Source organism: Semicossyphus pulcher, unplaced genomic scaffold (assembly GCF_022749685.1).
Source record: "Semicossyphus pulcher isolate SPU_LCO1_2020_fin unplaced genomic scaffold, fSemPul1.0.p SCAF_12, whole genome shotgun sequence".
Lineage (NCBI taxonomy): Eukaryota > Metazoa > Chordata > Actinopteri > Labriformes > Labridae > Semicossyphus > Semicossyphus pulcher.
The window spans coordinates 20,372,456-20,387,542 of record NW_027211626.1 but is presented as its reverse complement, the minus strand read 5'-3'; the positions used below and the strand labels follow the sequence as shown (position 1 = coordinate 20,387,542).

The 15,087-nt window shown below is 43.2% G+C and overlaps 1 protein-coding gene across 1 annotated transcript in view; it reads left to right on the top strand.

Moving 5' to 3' along the window:
• atrnl1a (attractin-like 1a) overlaps positions 1–15,087 on the top strand; it is a 312,150-nt gene that overhangs the window by 106,055 nt on the left and 191,008 nt on the right. Inside the window, exons 19-20 of the mRNA XM_069659074.1 lie at positions 1,105–1,341; positions 1,466–1,603. Of these exons, the coding sequence (XP_069515175.1) occupies positions 1,105–1,341; positions 1,466–1,603 (375 nt within the window). The remainder of the gene's footprint in view (positions 1–1,104; positions 1,342–1,465; positions 1,604–15,087) is intronic.

Below are 15,087 nucleotides of genomic sequence, written 5' to 3'. Positions count from 1 at the left end.
ATTAGGTTTTTAGTGATGTATGAAAACATATTTGCAGACTAAGGCACGATGTAGCAAACTTGCTTTTCCATCCTTCAATTAATTGTCGTCTTTATACTATACAGTGTATCGTGTTCAGGGTCACAGGGGCACTGGAGCAATCACAGGGCTGACACATAAGCCCTTTTGACACCGGCAGTTCAAGGCGGGATTATTACACCTCTGTTACGTTCCATCTTCTATGTAGAACGCACGGCGGCGTAATGGTGGGGTGAAGTCGGCATCGGAGGTAGTAACAGAGGCGAAACGGCGTCTGTGTAAACAGTGGAGCCAGCAGGGTGAAACAGCGCTGTGTGTTTGTATTTGAAGCCCACGCACCTTGCGCACGTTTTAAATTCTGCAACGCCGGAACGCTATTTAGAAACACACTGGCACACTTGCGTGGTCCAATGTAGAATGACAAAGGTGGCAGGCGGACGGAGCTTCATTACGGCGCTGAGGCGGAACCACAGTGTAAAAAAGGCTATAGAGACAGGTGCTGTGTTTGAAATCGGATACTACACACTACATGCTGCGTTCGGCGGTAGTAAGTACTGCGGAGCTGTTCAAATTTATTTTGCAGTTTGCAACGCCAGGCACCAGTTTCAGGTTTTGGAAAGTGGAAGTAAACAACAGCCCGCCAATAGCAAAAGCTGCTTCTTTAGCTATAGCGCCACCTTCTGCTGCTGTCTGCCATTTCAAGTTTTTTTTTTTTTTTAAGGAACACCTAAACTCACCAAACTAAACAAGGCTAATCAGAAAAAAGCATGGAAGATGAATCATGTTTTTGTAGCAACCATTGTAACAATAGTTTAAAGGCACTGACTCACGATGTCGCCCATGCTGTCCTGCTGTGGATGTTAGATCAGACAACACTCATAGGTGTTGCTGTTGTATTTGAGGATTGTGCAAACATTTTTACTGTTCCACTTTCTGGTCTGACCAGGAAGTGAAAAGACCGTTTCAAAGACAATCTTATGACACATTTTGTTTGTATTGAGTTTGTATTTCTGCAACTATGCTTTTCCTGACCTGTATCTTACTACTGTTTGTCCATCATTCCCTCTCCTCTCTTCCTGTCTCCAGCCCAGAACTGTTCCGGTTTGCGGACGTGTGCGGACTGTTTGGAGAGGGCCGAGTGCGGCTGGTGTGGCGATCCCACCAACACCGGCAGGGGCGTTTGCATGGAGGGATCCTACCGAGGCCCCATGAAGCCTGCTGGTGCGAGGGCCCGAGACAGACTGCGAGACAAGGACATGGTGCTTGATCAGGGTCTCTGTCTGTCTGATAGAGGCTACAACTGGGCCTTCATCCAGTGTCCTGGTGAGAACAGACCGTATGCTTGTCTAATGACAACTCTGTATGACGGCAGTTTTATCCAAAAAGAGTGTAACATGTGTGTGTGTGTGTGTGTGTGTGTGTGTGTGTGTGTTGTATTTCCTCCCAGCGTGTCAGTGCAACGGTCACAGCAGGTGTGTGAACAGCAGCGTGTGCGAGCACTGTGGGAACCTGACAGCCGGGACGCACTGCCAGAGCTGCATGCCCGGTTACTACGGAGACCCCATCAACGGAGGGAAGTGCAACGGTGAGTGCAAAGGTCATACGGGAAGGGAAAAAAATGTCATTATTAAACCTCCTCATTCTAAAAATATATGCTTCAAACATGTTTGGATCATGACCCCAGTCCACAACACTGTAATAGCCACAAACAAACTGACGGGGGCAGTGTTTAAAAGCTGTGGTTTCTTTCGAGCAGTGACAAGGGGAACTACACGTGTAGTTTTGACAGGAATGGTCTGCAGACATCGAGGGAAAAGCACCAGCAGCTTAGTCGAGCCGCTTCCTCCATCTCTTGCCCTTTTCCAGTGAGCAGCAGAGAGACTCAGGGAAACAAGGATGCACTCGTATTTATGTGCACCACATTCCCCGCTTGGAATCCATCTGTCAGCAGTTTCCCATGCTTTGTTTAGCTTCATATGGAATCACTCACGCCAATTCCCACAGTTGACGTGCTGAACAGCAGATAATGTGTGCGGGTGAGATGATGGAAAGCAGAAGTTAAAAGTGTATGTATGCGTGTGATATGAGGTCTCCGGGGGCCGGGTTTGGAAAGGTATAATACGCGGGCCTGGATGGGAGAAAACCTCAGAGATGGGAGAGAGTAATGAATGAATGAGTGACTGCTGGAGTGTGAGAGAGTGAGGGAGGGAGGGAGGGAGGGGAGAATGGAGAGGGAGGTGCAGTAAACATCAGTCTGGCGGTGACAGATGTGCGTTTTGGCTTGGCGGCGGCCTGACATTAAATCGCTCTTAATCATTTTCTTATTTCCTGAGCTGACTGGTGTCTGCGTCCCTGGCGGCTCCTCGCAGCGAGCGCGGCGCTGATAGATGCTCGCTCTCTCGTCGCCTCCTTACAGGCGGACAGACTCTGATGCACTCTCGCTTCTGCTCTGCTGTATTTTTCCTTCCACCCGTCCTCCTTCTCTGAGACTTATTGGCCTTTATTTGATGCTCTCATTAACATCTCCAGGTCACATTTTCACCTCTGTTCGTCATCGAACATGCACCATTCTTGACACCTCTGCTGTGCCTCCTTTTCCTTTAAGGTTCATGTTATATTTGTTCAGTTTATTCACAGCTTTCTTTCATTCTGTCCTTTTGTTATTCCTTTCTTTCCTCTCCTCTTTTTTCCTTTCATGTACTCCCCTCTCCCCATCTTATCTTATCTTTTTTCTTTCCTTTTCTCACACCTCACCCACTTTGCTTCCTTTTTTGTCTCTCTTTCTCATCCTTCTTCTCTTCCTCTATTTCTTATTTTTTCGCTTTCTATTCATTATTTCTTCTTCTTCTCTGGATTTCTTTATTTCCTGGCTTTTCTTTCATTTTATCTCTTTTTATCTCCTCTCCTTCCCTCTCCTCCTCTTGTGTCCTCTCCTCTCCTCTCCTCTCCTCCTCTCCTCTTTTGTCCTTTCCTCTCCTCTCCATCTTTTCCCTTCCATTTTTCTTGTTATACATGTTTGCCTTTTTTTCCTCACATTTCTCCTTTCAGCTACTTTTCTTCCTTTTTTCCTTTCCTTCCTTTCCTTTTATTCTACTTCCTTTCCTCTCCTCTCCTCCTCTCCTCCTCTCCTCTCCGCCTCTTCTTTTTCTCCTACCTTTTCTTCCCTTTTCTTCCTTCATTACTCTCCTTTCTGTCTGATTTCACCTTCCTTATTGTTCCTCATTCTCTTCCCTAACTTTTTTCCTTCCCCCTCCTCTTCTTTCCTTCTTTCCTTTTCCATTTTTTCCTTTATCTCTGTCTTCTCTCTTTCCATTTTCACCCCTTTTTTCCTCATTTTGTTAACTTTCCTTTCCTTCCCTCTCTTCTTTTCTCATTGTGTCTTCTTTCCTTCCTTATATTTCTTTCTTCAGTTTTTTCCCATTCTTCCTTACCTTCTGGCTTATTCCCTTTCCTCTATTCTCCTCTTCTCCTCTTCGCTTTACTTGTCTTGTTTCTCCTCCTGTCTTCTCTCCTCTCCAGGCCCCGTTTTTACTTCCTCCCGCCCCTGTCATTCCCCCTTACAGATCACTATAACTACAGGTATCTCTCTTAAACCTCCCCCTCTGTTCATCTGTCCATCAATCCATCCATCCTTCTCTCTATCTCCTCCCCTCTCTATCTCTCTTTGTTAGAAGGACCACTACATTTACCTTGAGCTAAACTGCTGGGAGGCGATGATGTGTGGCCGATTAGAGGCCTGAATGATAGACTGACAGGGAGGGGGGAAGGCCTCCACTCACGAGGGTCTAAAGAGGACGGAGGGGTGACAGAGGCAGGAAGGGGGGAGACGAAGACGAGTAGAGAGAGAGAGAGAGAAAGAGAGACAAAAGCATGTGGTGCGATATACAAGGTTAATACGGGGGAAAAGGAGAGTCGCCCTTGGAACGAGAGGAGATGGAGGGATGGATAGAGAGGGAGCGATGGAGGGCAGACAGAGGAGAGGGGAGTCTGTGCGTTCCCCCGTCCCTGTGACTGATGATTAACTAACCTTGTCAAATCTGGATGAAGTGTGTGTGTGTGTGTGTGTGTGTGTGTGTGTGTGTGTGTGTGTGTAGGCGCCGGGCATTAATGTCCCTTTTCTCTGACTGTACTGTTCACCTTGTCCTGCACACGTACGAATCAAACGCACCCCGGCGACCTTCAGAGCTGCAGTGACAACATGCTGGATGTTTGTTTTAACTTTCAGAGGAGAACATGCATGTTTTATGAACATCCTGGGACTCTTTGGTCAGTCGATTTTTGTTTTCTTAACATTTTAAATTGCACTTATAACGGGAGAAGTTGCACTCTTCGTTGCAGATAGACACATCCACATAAAGAAGCCGTACAACCACAGCTGTGTCGCTGAGGGGGTTGTGTGGTTTGTGGTTTGCTTAATGGCACGTTAACAGCGGGGCTTGAGGATCACAGGGGAGTTAAGGAGGATTTATGCGTCTTTGTCAGTGTTAAAGAGGCTCTTGACCTCTTTCAACATACATTCACGAGTCAGGGTAACACGAGGATGACTAAGGAACTGCTGTTGGTCTGCTTGAGCTGTTTTCAACAGTTTTCAACTTTCATAAAAAGGTCCAAAATAAAAGGTCCAATATGAGCAGTGAAGCACCGTTTTTTCCCCTTCACTCAAACGCCACACGTCACGTTTACAGGTCACTGTGCTGGCATGGACAAAACAGTAGGACCTGAATGCTGTCAGTTGTCAAGTTTGCAGAACAGAAACCAGGAGCAGCACAGACACTTCTCCATTGACCCCAAGAGAGTGAAAGAAAAAGTAAAACTGAACCTGTGTCCGAGAAAAAGGCTGGTATGCATTCTTAAATGTTAAAATCAACATTTTTATACTTTCCCTATCTTTGTTAAACCAACACACAAGGGTGTGTGAAAATGTTAGTGCCATCACCGCCCTATGTCTGGAGGATATTTCTTAAACTTTGGCACACATGTCCAGTTGAACTATAGCAAGAACACATTAGATTTTAGCAGTAGGGGTCCAAGATCTCGCTCAAATAATGTTTCTGGCCATAACTCATTCATTCTCTCTAATTCATACCCTAGTTATGACACATTGTCACACAAATATATAATTCGATAAATTATGAAGTGGTGACTAGGGATGGGCATTTGAAAGCATATTGATATTCGAATATTGTATTTAAAAAATAGTCAGATATCTAGTTAAAGCTGCAGCTCCAGGTCCCTCCCCCTCTCGCTCCGCAGATACACATCAAACCAGCGGTAAAACCTCCAGCACTTAGTTTGCTAACAGAGACTGTGGAAAAAAACAGCGCCAACTAAGCAGTAACACACTGATGTTGTGAACATTTAGCTGTGAGAGCACAGGCACACAGAACTATCAGGAGAAAGTCTGAAACGGTCACACTGCCTGGACACTCACAGAGATATTTTCAGCCACACCGCCATTAAACAATGCTGAACAGCAGCCACATTGAGAACAAGCTAACGTTAGCCCGAGTGCAACACCAACCTAACATTACCGCAGACATCTTAGCAATGTGAAACAAATACAGCAGAAATGAAGCTGGGGTCATTACCTGTCGAGCAGAACTCAGCATCACTTTATAAATCCTTTCAGGTCCCGTAGCTCTCTCCACCTCAGAATTACCGCTCCAATGTTTACTCTCGTTTTGTTTATGTCTTGGTCCAACTCTTTCTTTTTAGCTTGCTTTTCCTCATTTCTCTTCTTCAGTTTAACTGTCTTTGTAGTGTAAGCCGTAGTTGGCAATGGAGGGATGGGCAATTTTTTCAGTCCTGGTGGTTGTTTTTAAGTTTTTGTGGACACAAACCGGCTGACACTGCGCGCACAGAAGAAATTGAGCTCGACCGTGTGAGCATGCGCGGAGGAGTGGTGCTGCGCTGCGTGTGATTGAGTCCTTTTTTTTTTTTCATTGCAAACCCGATTTAAGAACAATCGCTGAAGAAGGAAACGGACCGACACATCCATGCAGTGTTCACGTTGTTGTCAATCAATGGGTTAAATCCTACCCTGAACAAGAAATCAATTCCTCTACCAGAAGCATCTGGAGTAAATGTGCAGAAATTATGACGAGAGCAGGAAATGAAATGAATGATTGCCAGAAATCTCTATTATAAATAACATTATGAGTTAAAGGCGAGAGAAACTTTGTTAACATGTTTTTTGATTACTTTGGTCTGTATGTAGAAGTATTCGTGATGAATGACTTGAAATAATCACAAAATGATCTGTTGCTTGATACTTCGGCTACTTCTCAGGTCAAGCGAGGCACCACCCGCAGCAGTCGGACCCCTGCGCTCTCTGTCCCTCTTCGTTGTCTTCCAGGCAAAGCTGCAGCTTGTTTTACTTCTTCTGCGCTTGTTATCTTTTGCTACCCACTGCTCCAGCGTGTAATGCTCCTCTGCCATCGGCACCTCACGCTCAACAGTTTTATTGCTTCCATAAATTTTGCATGATTCACATCAGTAGCTACCATCTCGCTCTGAACGCCCGTCTCTCTCTCTCTCTCTCTGGGCTACCTTGCTTGCTCTCTCTGCAGACTCTCAGTCGTGCTGATCGATGATACATTGAAACACCACACGAGTCAGAGGTTGCTGTTGGGTCTTGAGGATGTTTTGTCACTCAGCCAGGAGGTTTCATCATCTCCTGCAGGTTCAGCTCAGTTCAGGCTGGTTACTCGTGGGGCTAAACAGTTGCTCAGTAATGCTCTTCACTCCCTCGCTTTTACCAGGGAAAGGAAATATGATGAGCATTTGTATTAATGCAAGATTAAAATAATCAAAAATTTGTCAGTAGATGTGTTACGTGATTTTTTCTTTGTTCATTAGTAACCGTTAACTCAGCAGGAACAGGAGACAACAGAACATCACTTCCTCTTCCTCTCTGAAGGACCAACCGTGGCTGGTTGATGGGCGCTGCCTGTGTTTTTCGCTAGATACCCAGTAATATAATTGTAATACCAGATACTGCCAATGCAACTGCTGTCATAGATAGTTTGGTTTGTGTTCACGCGGCAGCTTTTACCAGCGATGCACGGGCAAACTGCTTTCTGATTGGTCAGAATTTCCACGTGCAAAAACTCCCTGAAGTAAAGAGAGAGAATCACAGACTCAAATGTTTGGTCTTCTGAGTTTTCTTTACTTCTAACCGACTCAACAGTTCGATCAGTTCCACTCTCCTTTAGTTTGTCACTGAACAGTTTGAACACCTCCGGGCTCTTGTGTGTTTGTGAAATTGTTTGTCCCTCCTTCACATCTGTCCTCTACTCATCTTGCTGCCTGGCTGCCTCTGCAAGTGTCAACATCTGCACACAATGCACGGTTTTTTGGTTTGCTTCCTATCTTAGGTCCGGACAGTGGTTCATTTGGAAACGGACCGAGTCCTGTCTTTTGGTCCGCACCAGAGTTTGAATGCTTGTTCTCACATGTCCAAAGGAGCTGGACGTTCAGATTGAAGTCCTGAAGTCTGGACCCAAGCTGTCAGATCTGAAATCTGATATTATACATTAAAGTTCAGCCGACTTTTGAGGAGTGATGAGTATTTTGACTGCTGCTGAACCTTCACACGTTTACACAGGCTTTAACCAACATGCGGTTGTTAGAGTTCAACAAACCTTTTTTTTCTTAAGAACGAGGTTTGACTTGCATCAAGTACATTTAGACAAAAACATACTGCCAACTTAAAAGGGTTATTTTATTAACCCCATTAGGAGATACTGTCAAGGAACTGACCCGAGTAAGGCAAGTAATGTTGATGCTTAATGTGTCCGTAAAAGTTTCACTGACATCATCCACTGGAAGGGAATAGAGAAATACTTACTTTTATACACATATTTCTTTGAGGTGTTTAGTGTCCAAAGCTGCTTTTGTTAGGTAAACCAAACCACAGACACGTCTGGATTGGAACCTCTGATTTCGGTGTCAAAGTCCAACAGCCCCCTCCCGCTCTGTCTCTGTCTTGTGTCCCTAATTTTCAACGTGTTGATGTTCAGTCCATGCGCGCGCGGGGAGCAGCAGCAGCAGGAGTTGTTTATACATTTGTGTTCAGCGCAGGATCTATAGAGATGTTGAGTGCTGTCCCTGCAAGAGACTGGCATCCAGCAGCATCAACCAGAGACCGGGACAGACAGGACAGCAGGGAAAGTGTGTGAGTGTGTGTTTGTGTGTGTACGTGCGTGCTTGTGTGTGTGTGATGGATCAGACAGAGCCAGCTGTTGTCGCAGAGCTCTCACAGCAGACGACGGATGCAGCCTGCAGAGTCGCTCCATTCAGTGTTCTGAGTGGAGTCGCTGCCAAGTCAACATTCACCTGCTTTCTTAAGTGTGTCTGCGTGTGTGTGTGTGTGCTTTTAAACATGCTTGTGTGTGTGCATGTACCTGTGGAGCCTTGTGGCGGAATTGCAAACTACCCAGCATTCTTAGCGGCATTCAGTCATCTTCCCTCTGGCAGTGCTATTCCTGGCTGGTCAACATATGAACACACACACACACACACACAAATCACTTTTGTAATTATGATTTTAAACAGCGCTTGAATCCTTTCTGAACTGCAGTCAGCTGCAGCTGTGAGTCACGTCTCGCCTCCAATAAGCTGCTTTCTTTTAGACTGTGTGCTTTTATTTATGGCTCGCAGCTCGCGCCGTCATAAACCAGCTTACACTTAATAAAACCAGCTCCTCTGTCACCATGCAGGACAGGCAGGAGTATTTAACAAGCCAAACTTAGAAAACACAAGTTTAGAGAAACAGTTGCAGAGAATTTGACCCGCTTAGCATCTAAAATATTAATGTCCTGTGGATGATACCTGAAAAAATATATACAGAATTGATACAATTTTAAAGGCTGTTCAAAATGACGGCCAGAATGCATTGATCCACTCACAGATCTCATGGCAGAAATGTGGCATCATTTTCTTGGGTTCAATATCTTCAGTTGGTTTACATACCACTGTTCAGCCACCTGTTTTATTTTTATTAATCATATTATTTATGTTATTTTAACATGTTTAAATCAATTTAGTATGTTACACATTTATATTTCCTTTTTAAAACCTATTAAGTGAGTCAGTAGCTCGTGAGTTTGTAGATAAGCAAACATTCATATCGACGAATGGGCTCTAAAATGTTACATTGTATCAAAAATGTTCTTAAATGGGAAAAAAACCCAGCTACATATCATTTTTATTACACTGTAAGGATTTATTGTATTAACCCTGTGCAGTAAATAGGTCTGAAAAATGTGACACTCCGAGTACAAAGATGAAACATTTTCACATTTAAAGGTCGACCGTTCACTCATCACATTCTGCTGAGTGAAGGAAGCTGTGTTCAAAGCCTTTATGTCTGCAGGGCATGGAAATCACTTGTCTTTGTACGCAAACGTACACTATATGTGTGTATGCATATATGTATATCTTACAAAGGCTCTTCATGTTTGACCCCTTTGACCCCTGCCCTGTCATTAAATACAGTACACAGCTCTGTGCAGAGCCACAGACCGGGCAGAGAGGACAAAGGAAAAGCAGGAGTCAGCTGAGGGTGGAAGGTGACAGTTGAGCATGTGATTGATCATAATTGGGGTTATGCTTTAGGGTTCAGGTGCACATGTGATATTCAGGAAGCATTATGGGAAAAAAATAATTATAATTAACAATTATTATATGACGTCATCAACCAAGGTATCAGAATCCAGTTTATTGCCAGGTAGGTTTACACATACAAGGAATTTGACTTGGTATTAAGGTGCAGAACAATTAACGCAAATGTAGAATAAAAGTAAGTACAAAGCTATTAAACACTAGTACTCCTACTGTCAGGGAACTTAAATACAAGACTAGAAATATACGATGTGATGACGGGAAAGTTGGACGCCTTAACTTTTCTTTGCAAAAAGAATAAACAGCCCCTATAGTTTTAATTTAAAACAGAATTATGCACAAAACGATGACCTGTGGTGTAACTGCTGCAGCCTGAAGCAGGATAATAGCTCCTTAAAGTGTTGACTACTTTCAACGAGCCGGTCTGCCACCTTCTGAAACCAGTTGATTTTGCACCAACTTAATGAAATAGCGTTTTTTACTTTAAATTTGCAGTTTGATACTAAAAGTGAGTTACAAAGACAGTTGCATTTCTAGTGTTGCACAAACAGTGGGAAACGTCTCTATATAATATTCTACTGTAAAGCTGATTTCCACGTGGAGCTAATCAACACTCCTGCTGGGTGTGAACACGTGGCTCAGAGCCTTATTTTCAGGTAGTCTACCAGGATTTACAGCAGCACGGATGTTGGAGCTGTTAAGTTGACCTCTAATTAAACCGCAGACCTGATTCAGTCACACAAACTCAGGGGAGGTTGGACGAGGGTCCTGTTTGTTATTAAGAACACTTTTCACACCGACTTCTTTTTAGACTTTTCTTTTATTGCAAACATGCTTTAGTTTTTTTTATTTATCTTACAATAAACAGATTCATAAGACACATTTTCACTTAAATCTGATATCAAACGCACAGATCAGAAGTTTCCTGTGTATCTCTGCGGTTTCTCTTGGTCCAAGCACAGCTCAGTTTGCTTCAATTAATACAAAATGAAGATTAAGTGTTTATATCCTAATTTTGTTTTGTCTTTCAATTGATTGATTGATTGAAAGATTGTTCAATTTAAGGCTTAATATGCAACATTTAACATATTAATATATCCGAAATCATGTATGTCCTGTGTATATATGTGTTTGAAAAATTTCCTAAGTCAAACGCCCTCTGTTCTCAGCTCAGCATTAGGGACGATAGCTGACTAACTGTTTATTTGAATGTTACGCTTGCTTGCTTAGCGTTCTGTAGCGTTATCATATCATGGCTGTTCTGTGTAATTAACCATGCTAGCCGTGGGCTGTAGCAACATGCATCGTAAACTAAATGGTGCTAACGTTAGCCCGCAGCAGTGCAATGCTAGGTCGGGCGGAAAAAGTAGCAGGTTGTAGGTTTGGGGAGGTGTGGCCAAACAGAGTTGGTGCTCAAGTGCGACATCTACTGGAGATAAAAGTTGCACATTAAGCCTTTAAAAACCCAAAGTTATGCTCTTAAACCTGATTAACCTGATAAACCAGATTAAAATGAATGAAAAATCAACATCCCCAAATAAAAATATCATGTAATGTGTAAGGACTCATTTGAAAGGCAACAGGCTCTAGTGTGTGATCATGGGCTCATTTATAATAGAGTTTAAACACATCCTACTCTGCATCAGCTTAAACATGAAGGAACATTTCCTTTTTTGTTCCCATTTTCGGAAATTCATCTTTTAATGCCATAAACTGAGCCATGCTCCATGTCACCATGTTGAAAACCATATCTGGTCCTGTTGTTCAAATGTTACGGGAGTTAGTTTGAGATTAGTTAGACTGAGGTTTGAGACTGTGGTGTCAGTGGCGTACCTTAAATCTTGTCAGGTGTTAGGCTGATGGTGTATTTTTTAAATTTTCACCTGTCTGTCTGCTGGCTGCGCGGTGGTGTCACCTCAAAGTTGAAGGATCCTGGTTCGAATCCCGGTTCACACTTTCTGTGTGGAGTTTGCATGTTCTCCCAGTGCGTGCGTGGGTTCCCTCCGGGTACTCCGGCTTCCTCGCACACTTCAAAGACATGCTTGTTAGGTTCATAGGTTCATCACTTTAAAATTGCCTGTAGGTGAATTGTTGTCTGTGTCTGTGTCAGCCCTGTGAATGACTGTTGACATTTTCTTTTCCATTCACCGTCTTTAAACACAGCTCTATCCCAAACTGTGTTCTGATTGTTTTCTTCATGTGCCGTCTTCAGTTTTGTCGTTTTCTCTGTCGTAGCCTTCAGTTTTTGCCTCTTTTAACCTTAATTGCTTTCTCTCCGCTGTTTTGTCTCTTCTTTTCTTCCCTCTGTAAACAGACCGTTGTCAATTTTACCAGACTTCTTTCAGCGGATTGATATGATAACAGTTAGTCCCCTGCATTGTGTAACTAGAGCCGCATCCCTCGCACCAGTCTGTTCTTCATAGCAACGGTCTGTTGTCGAGAAATAGCAGACCTCGGAATGTCGTTAATTAACCAATCAGAATCAAGTATTTAACACAGCAAGATTCTTAAGCCGCCCCCTGTTTAACTGAACTTGAGAATCTGTTGACATCTTTGAGGATGAGGATCTTTAGCAGCAGCTGAGGAGGACTCAGATACGGTGTGGTTCTGGGTTCACTGGGTCCAATTGCACATAAAAAACAGGCCTATTAAGTAATCTTGAGTTTTATAACTGTGGACCCTTTGAGAATAAAACAGAGCCGACTGTAGAAACAGATAAAAGCTTCTGGATTATTCTCTAATGGTTTCTCACTGACTTATTCCCCCGTCTCTACCTGTCTCTTTCTGACTCACACAGATAGAAAACAAACACACACACGCACACACACGAGAGGACGGCCCTGTTCCCATCTACACACTCGTTCAAACAGGCGTCTGTTGTGTTGTGTGTGTACACGCAGAGGCAGTGGGGTGAGAAATTGTCCTCTCTTCAGGGGGCTTGCACAAGTCGAGGGAAATATGATTTATATCAAATCAGCCTTTTTTGCTAAGAGATCAGGTTTCTTTTTATTGCTGCTTATTTCTGTGTTGTCAGCAAGTGCGGTGTGTGATGTGCGTTTTATTCACTCTCTTCTTTACGATTCCCCCGCTTCCTGCACCCTTCACCCCCAGCTGCTCCCTCTCTCTCTCTCTACCCTCTCTCTCTCAAAGAATTGACTTCATCTCCTCTGGGCACTTGGATATTATGTGTCTGCAGACAGTTTGGATGAGTCAAGAGATTTTATTTCTTTAAGATATTCATGTTTAATAAGAAAGCCTGACTGAATGAATGAAAGGATTTATTGTACGCTGACAGCCACTGACATGTTTGATCCTTAAAGAAGACATACCTATATTAAAGCAAAAGTTTTTTTATGACGAGGAAATTATTCTCTTTTGTCAGATGAGATGATTGAGAGTTAAATCTGTGTGTCATTCTAATATAATCTAAACAAGTCTTACTGGAAGAATGAAGAAATTCTTCCTGCAGCTGTTTGATGATGACGCTCATCATCTTAACAATTTGTCAGACTAAATGACTCATGTCATCAAATGTTGTTTTTCTCCTAATAATCAAACATCTATAAATATATTACCGAATGAAATGTTTTGGTTTCTTCAAACGACATTGGTAATATAAACCATGATGGTTCCAGAGCAGGGGTCTCTAACCCTGCTCCTGGAGAGCTACCTCCCTGCATGTTTTAGGTTTCTCCGCACTCTAACACACCTGATTCGAATGTTTTGCTCGTTACCAATCCCCTGAGACGCTGCAGTTGGTTGATAACGAGCAGATCATTCAAATCAGGTGTGTTGGAGTGCAGAGAAACCTAAAACATGCAGGAAGGTAGCTCTCCAGGAGTAGGGTTGGAGACCCCTGTTCTAGAGCGTAGCTTGGAGGGCTGAATGAGGAAAGATGTGGCGAAGTCGTTCCGCCTCTGAGCCGGCATCGGAGGAAGTGACAGAGGCGAAACGGCGTCTGTGTAAACCGCGGAGCTGGCAGGACGGAACAGCGCCATGTGTGTGTTTTTGTTTGTTAACACCTCACGCACGTTTGCTTCCACAACGCCGGAACGCTGTGTAAAAAACTGGGGCAGCTTTACGCCAGCATTGCTAGGTCCAATGTAAAATGGCAAAGGCTGCATGACGGCGGAGCTTCCGCTGAGACTGTAAAAAGGGCTTGAGAGCGGGTGAAGAGAGGGAGCATAAACAAAGCTGTAAGTTAAAGAAATCAAGTTATTTCATACTGTTTTTGGCAGTTTATTATATTATATGTATTTTTTCCTTTCATGCCTTTGACAGTTAAAGGACAGTGGATAGGCTAAGCTAACACCTTTCTTTTAAACCTGCAGGCAGCCAGCATTAACCACCTTAAACCAGTTTGTGTAAAGCACATCTTTGTTGCACAGATCTTTGTCTGAGGCATCCTACAAGCTTCCAGTCATGTAGCTGTCATGTATCTCATGCAGAAATGTCCCAGCAGCCTCAGTAGATTCAACTGAAATAGATTTACTTTGATTATTGTACACTTGGAACAGTGACAGCACGCTGCAGCGCAGATGAAACTCCTCTCACTAAACTTGATGTCTGTAACATCCTGGAGCAGCCTGCAGGCCTACTTTACTGTTTGAACAGCGGCTTTTGCACAGAATTTAAAAGCTGAAAGATGGCAGGGATTGTGTCTACGAGGTGAAGGGTTTTACCGTGAAGATCATGGTGAAAACACAGCAACAAATGGTCATTTAGATGTACAGAGAACAATTTCATAAGTTTGATCACATTTAATTCATATTCACATGATTTGAGAGCTCTTTTGGAACTTGAAGGATCTTATGTTAATGATCAGGTCACATCTCTGCTGAGATCATGCTTGACAACTTATGTTGCCTCCTAGAGCCTCATTATATTGTGACTTTATATCTGAACTTTTGTGCCTGACCATTTCTTTTTGGTACAATGATCTCTACGTTTTTTTTTATATATGGTCCACAGTAGAACAAATAATAGCTCTGGATGTTCTCCACTAGTGCATTAAGATAATTAAAACCAATACAATTCAGGTTAATTATTGGTCTGATGCTCTTTGGTCTTCACAGCACGTCATAGGGGGGCTATGCACCGAACTGCTGCTAGTTTAGCTCAGCTTGTTTAAAGGTTATTCCTTCAGTGTTCATCGTTCAAAATGTTCTTACAGGGAGCAAATTACCTGTAAAAACACTGAATAAAACCGCCAAGCTGCCGCTAACTTCAGCTTAGCTCGTTGGTCTTCCAGAAGTTTGAAGACTAAAATATTTCATGTGGTTCTGTTTTTCTCAATCACTGCTTGTACTTACAGTATGCCTACAAAAACTAATGCACTTTTATTCATAAATAACACATGTAGTTCACTCACTCCTCTGCATCTCATTCAGATGCACAAGGAACCCTTTAGCGTTGCAAATAGCCTTTAACTAACTCCAATGTTAA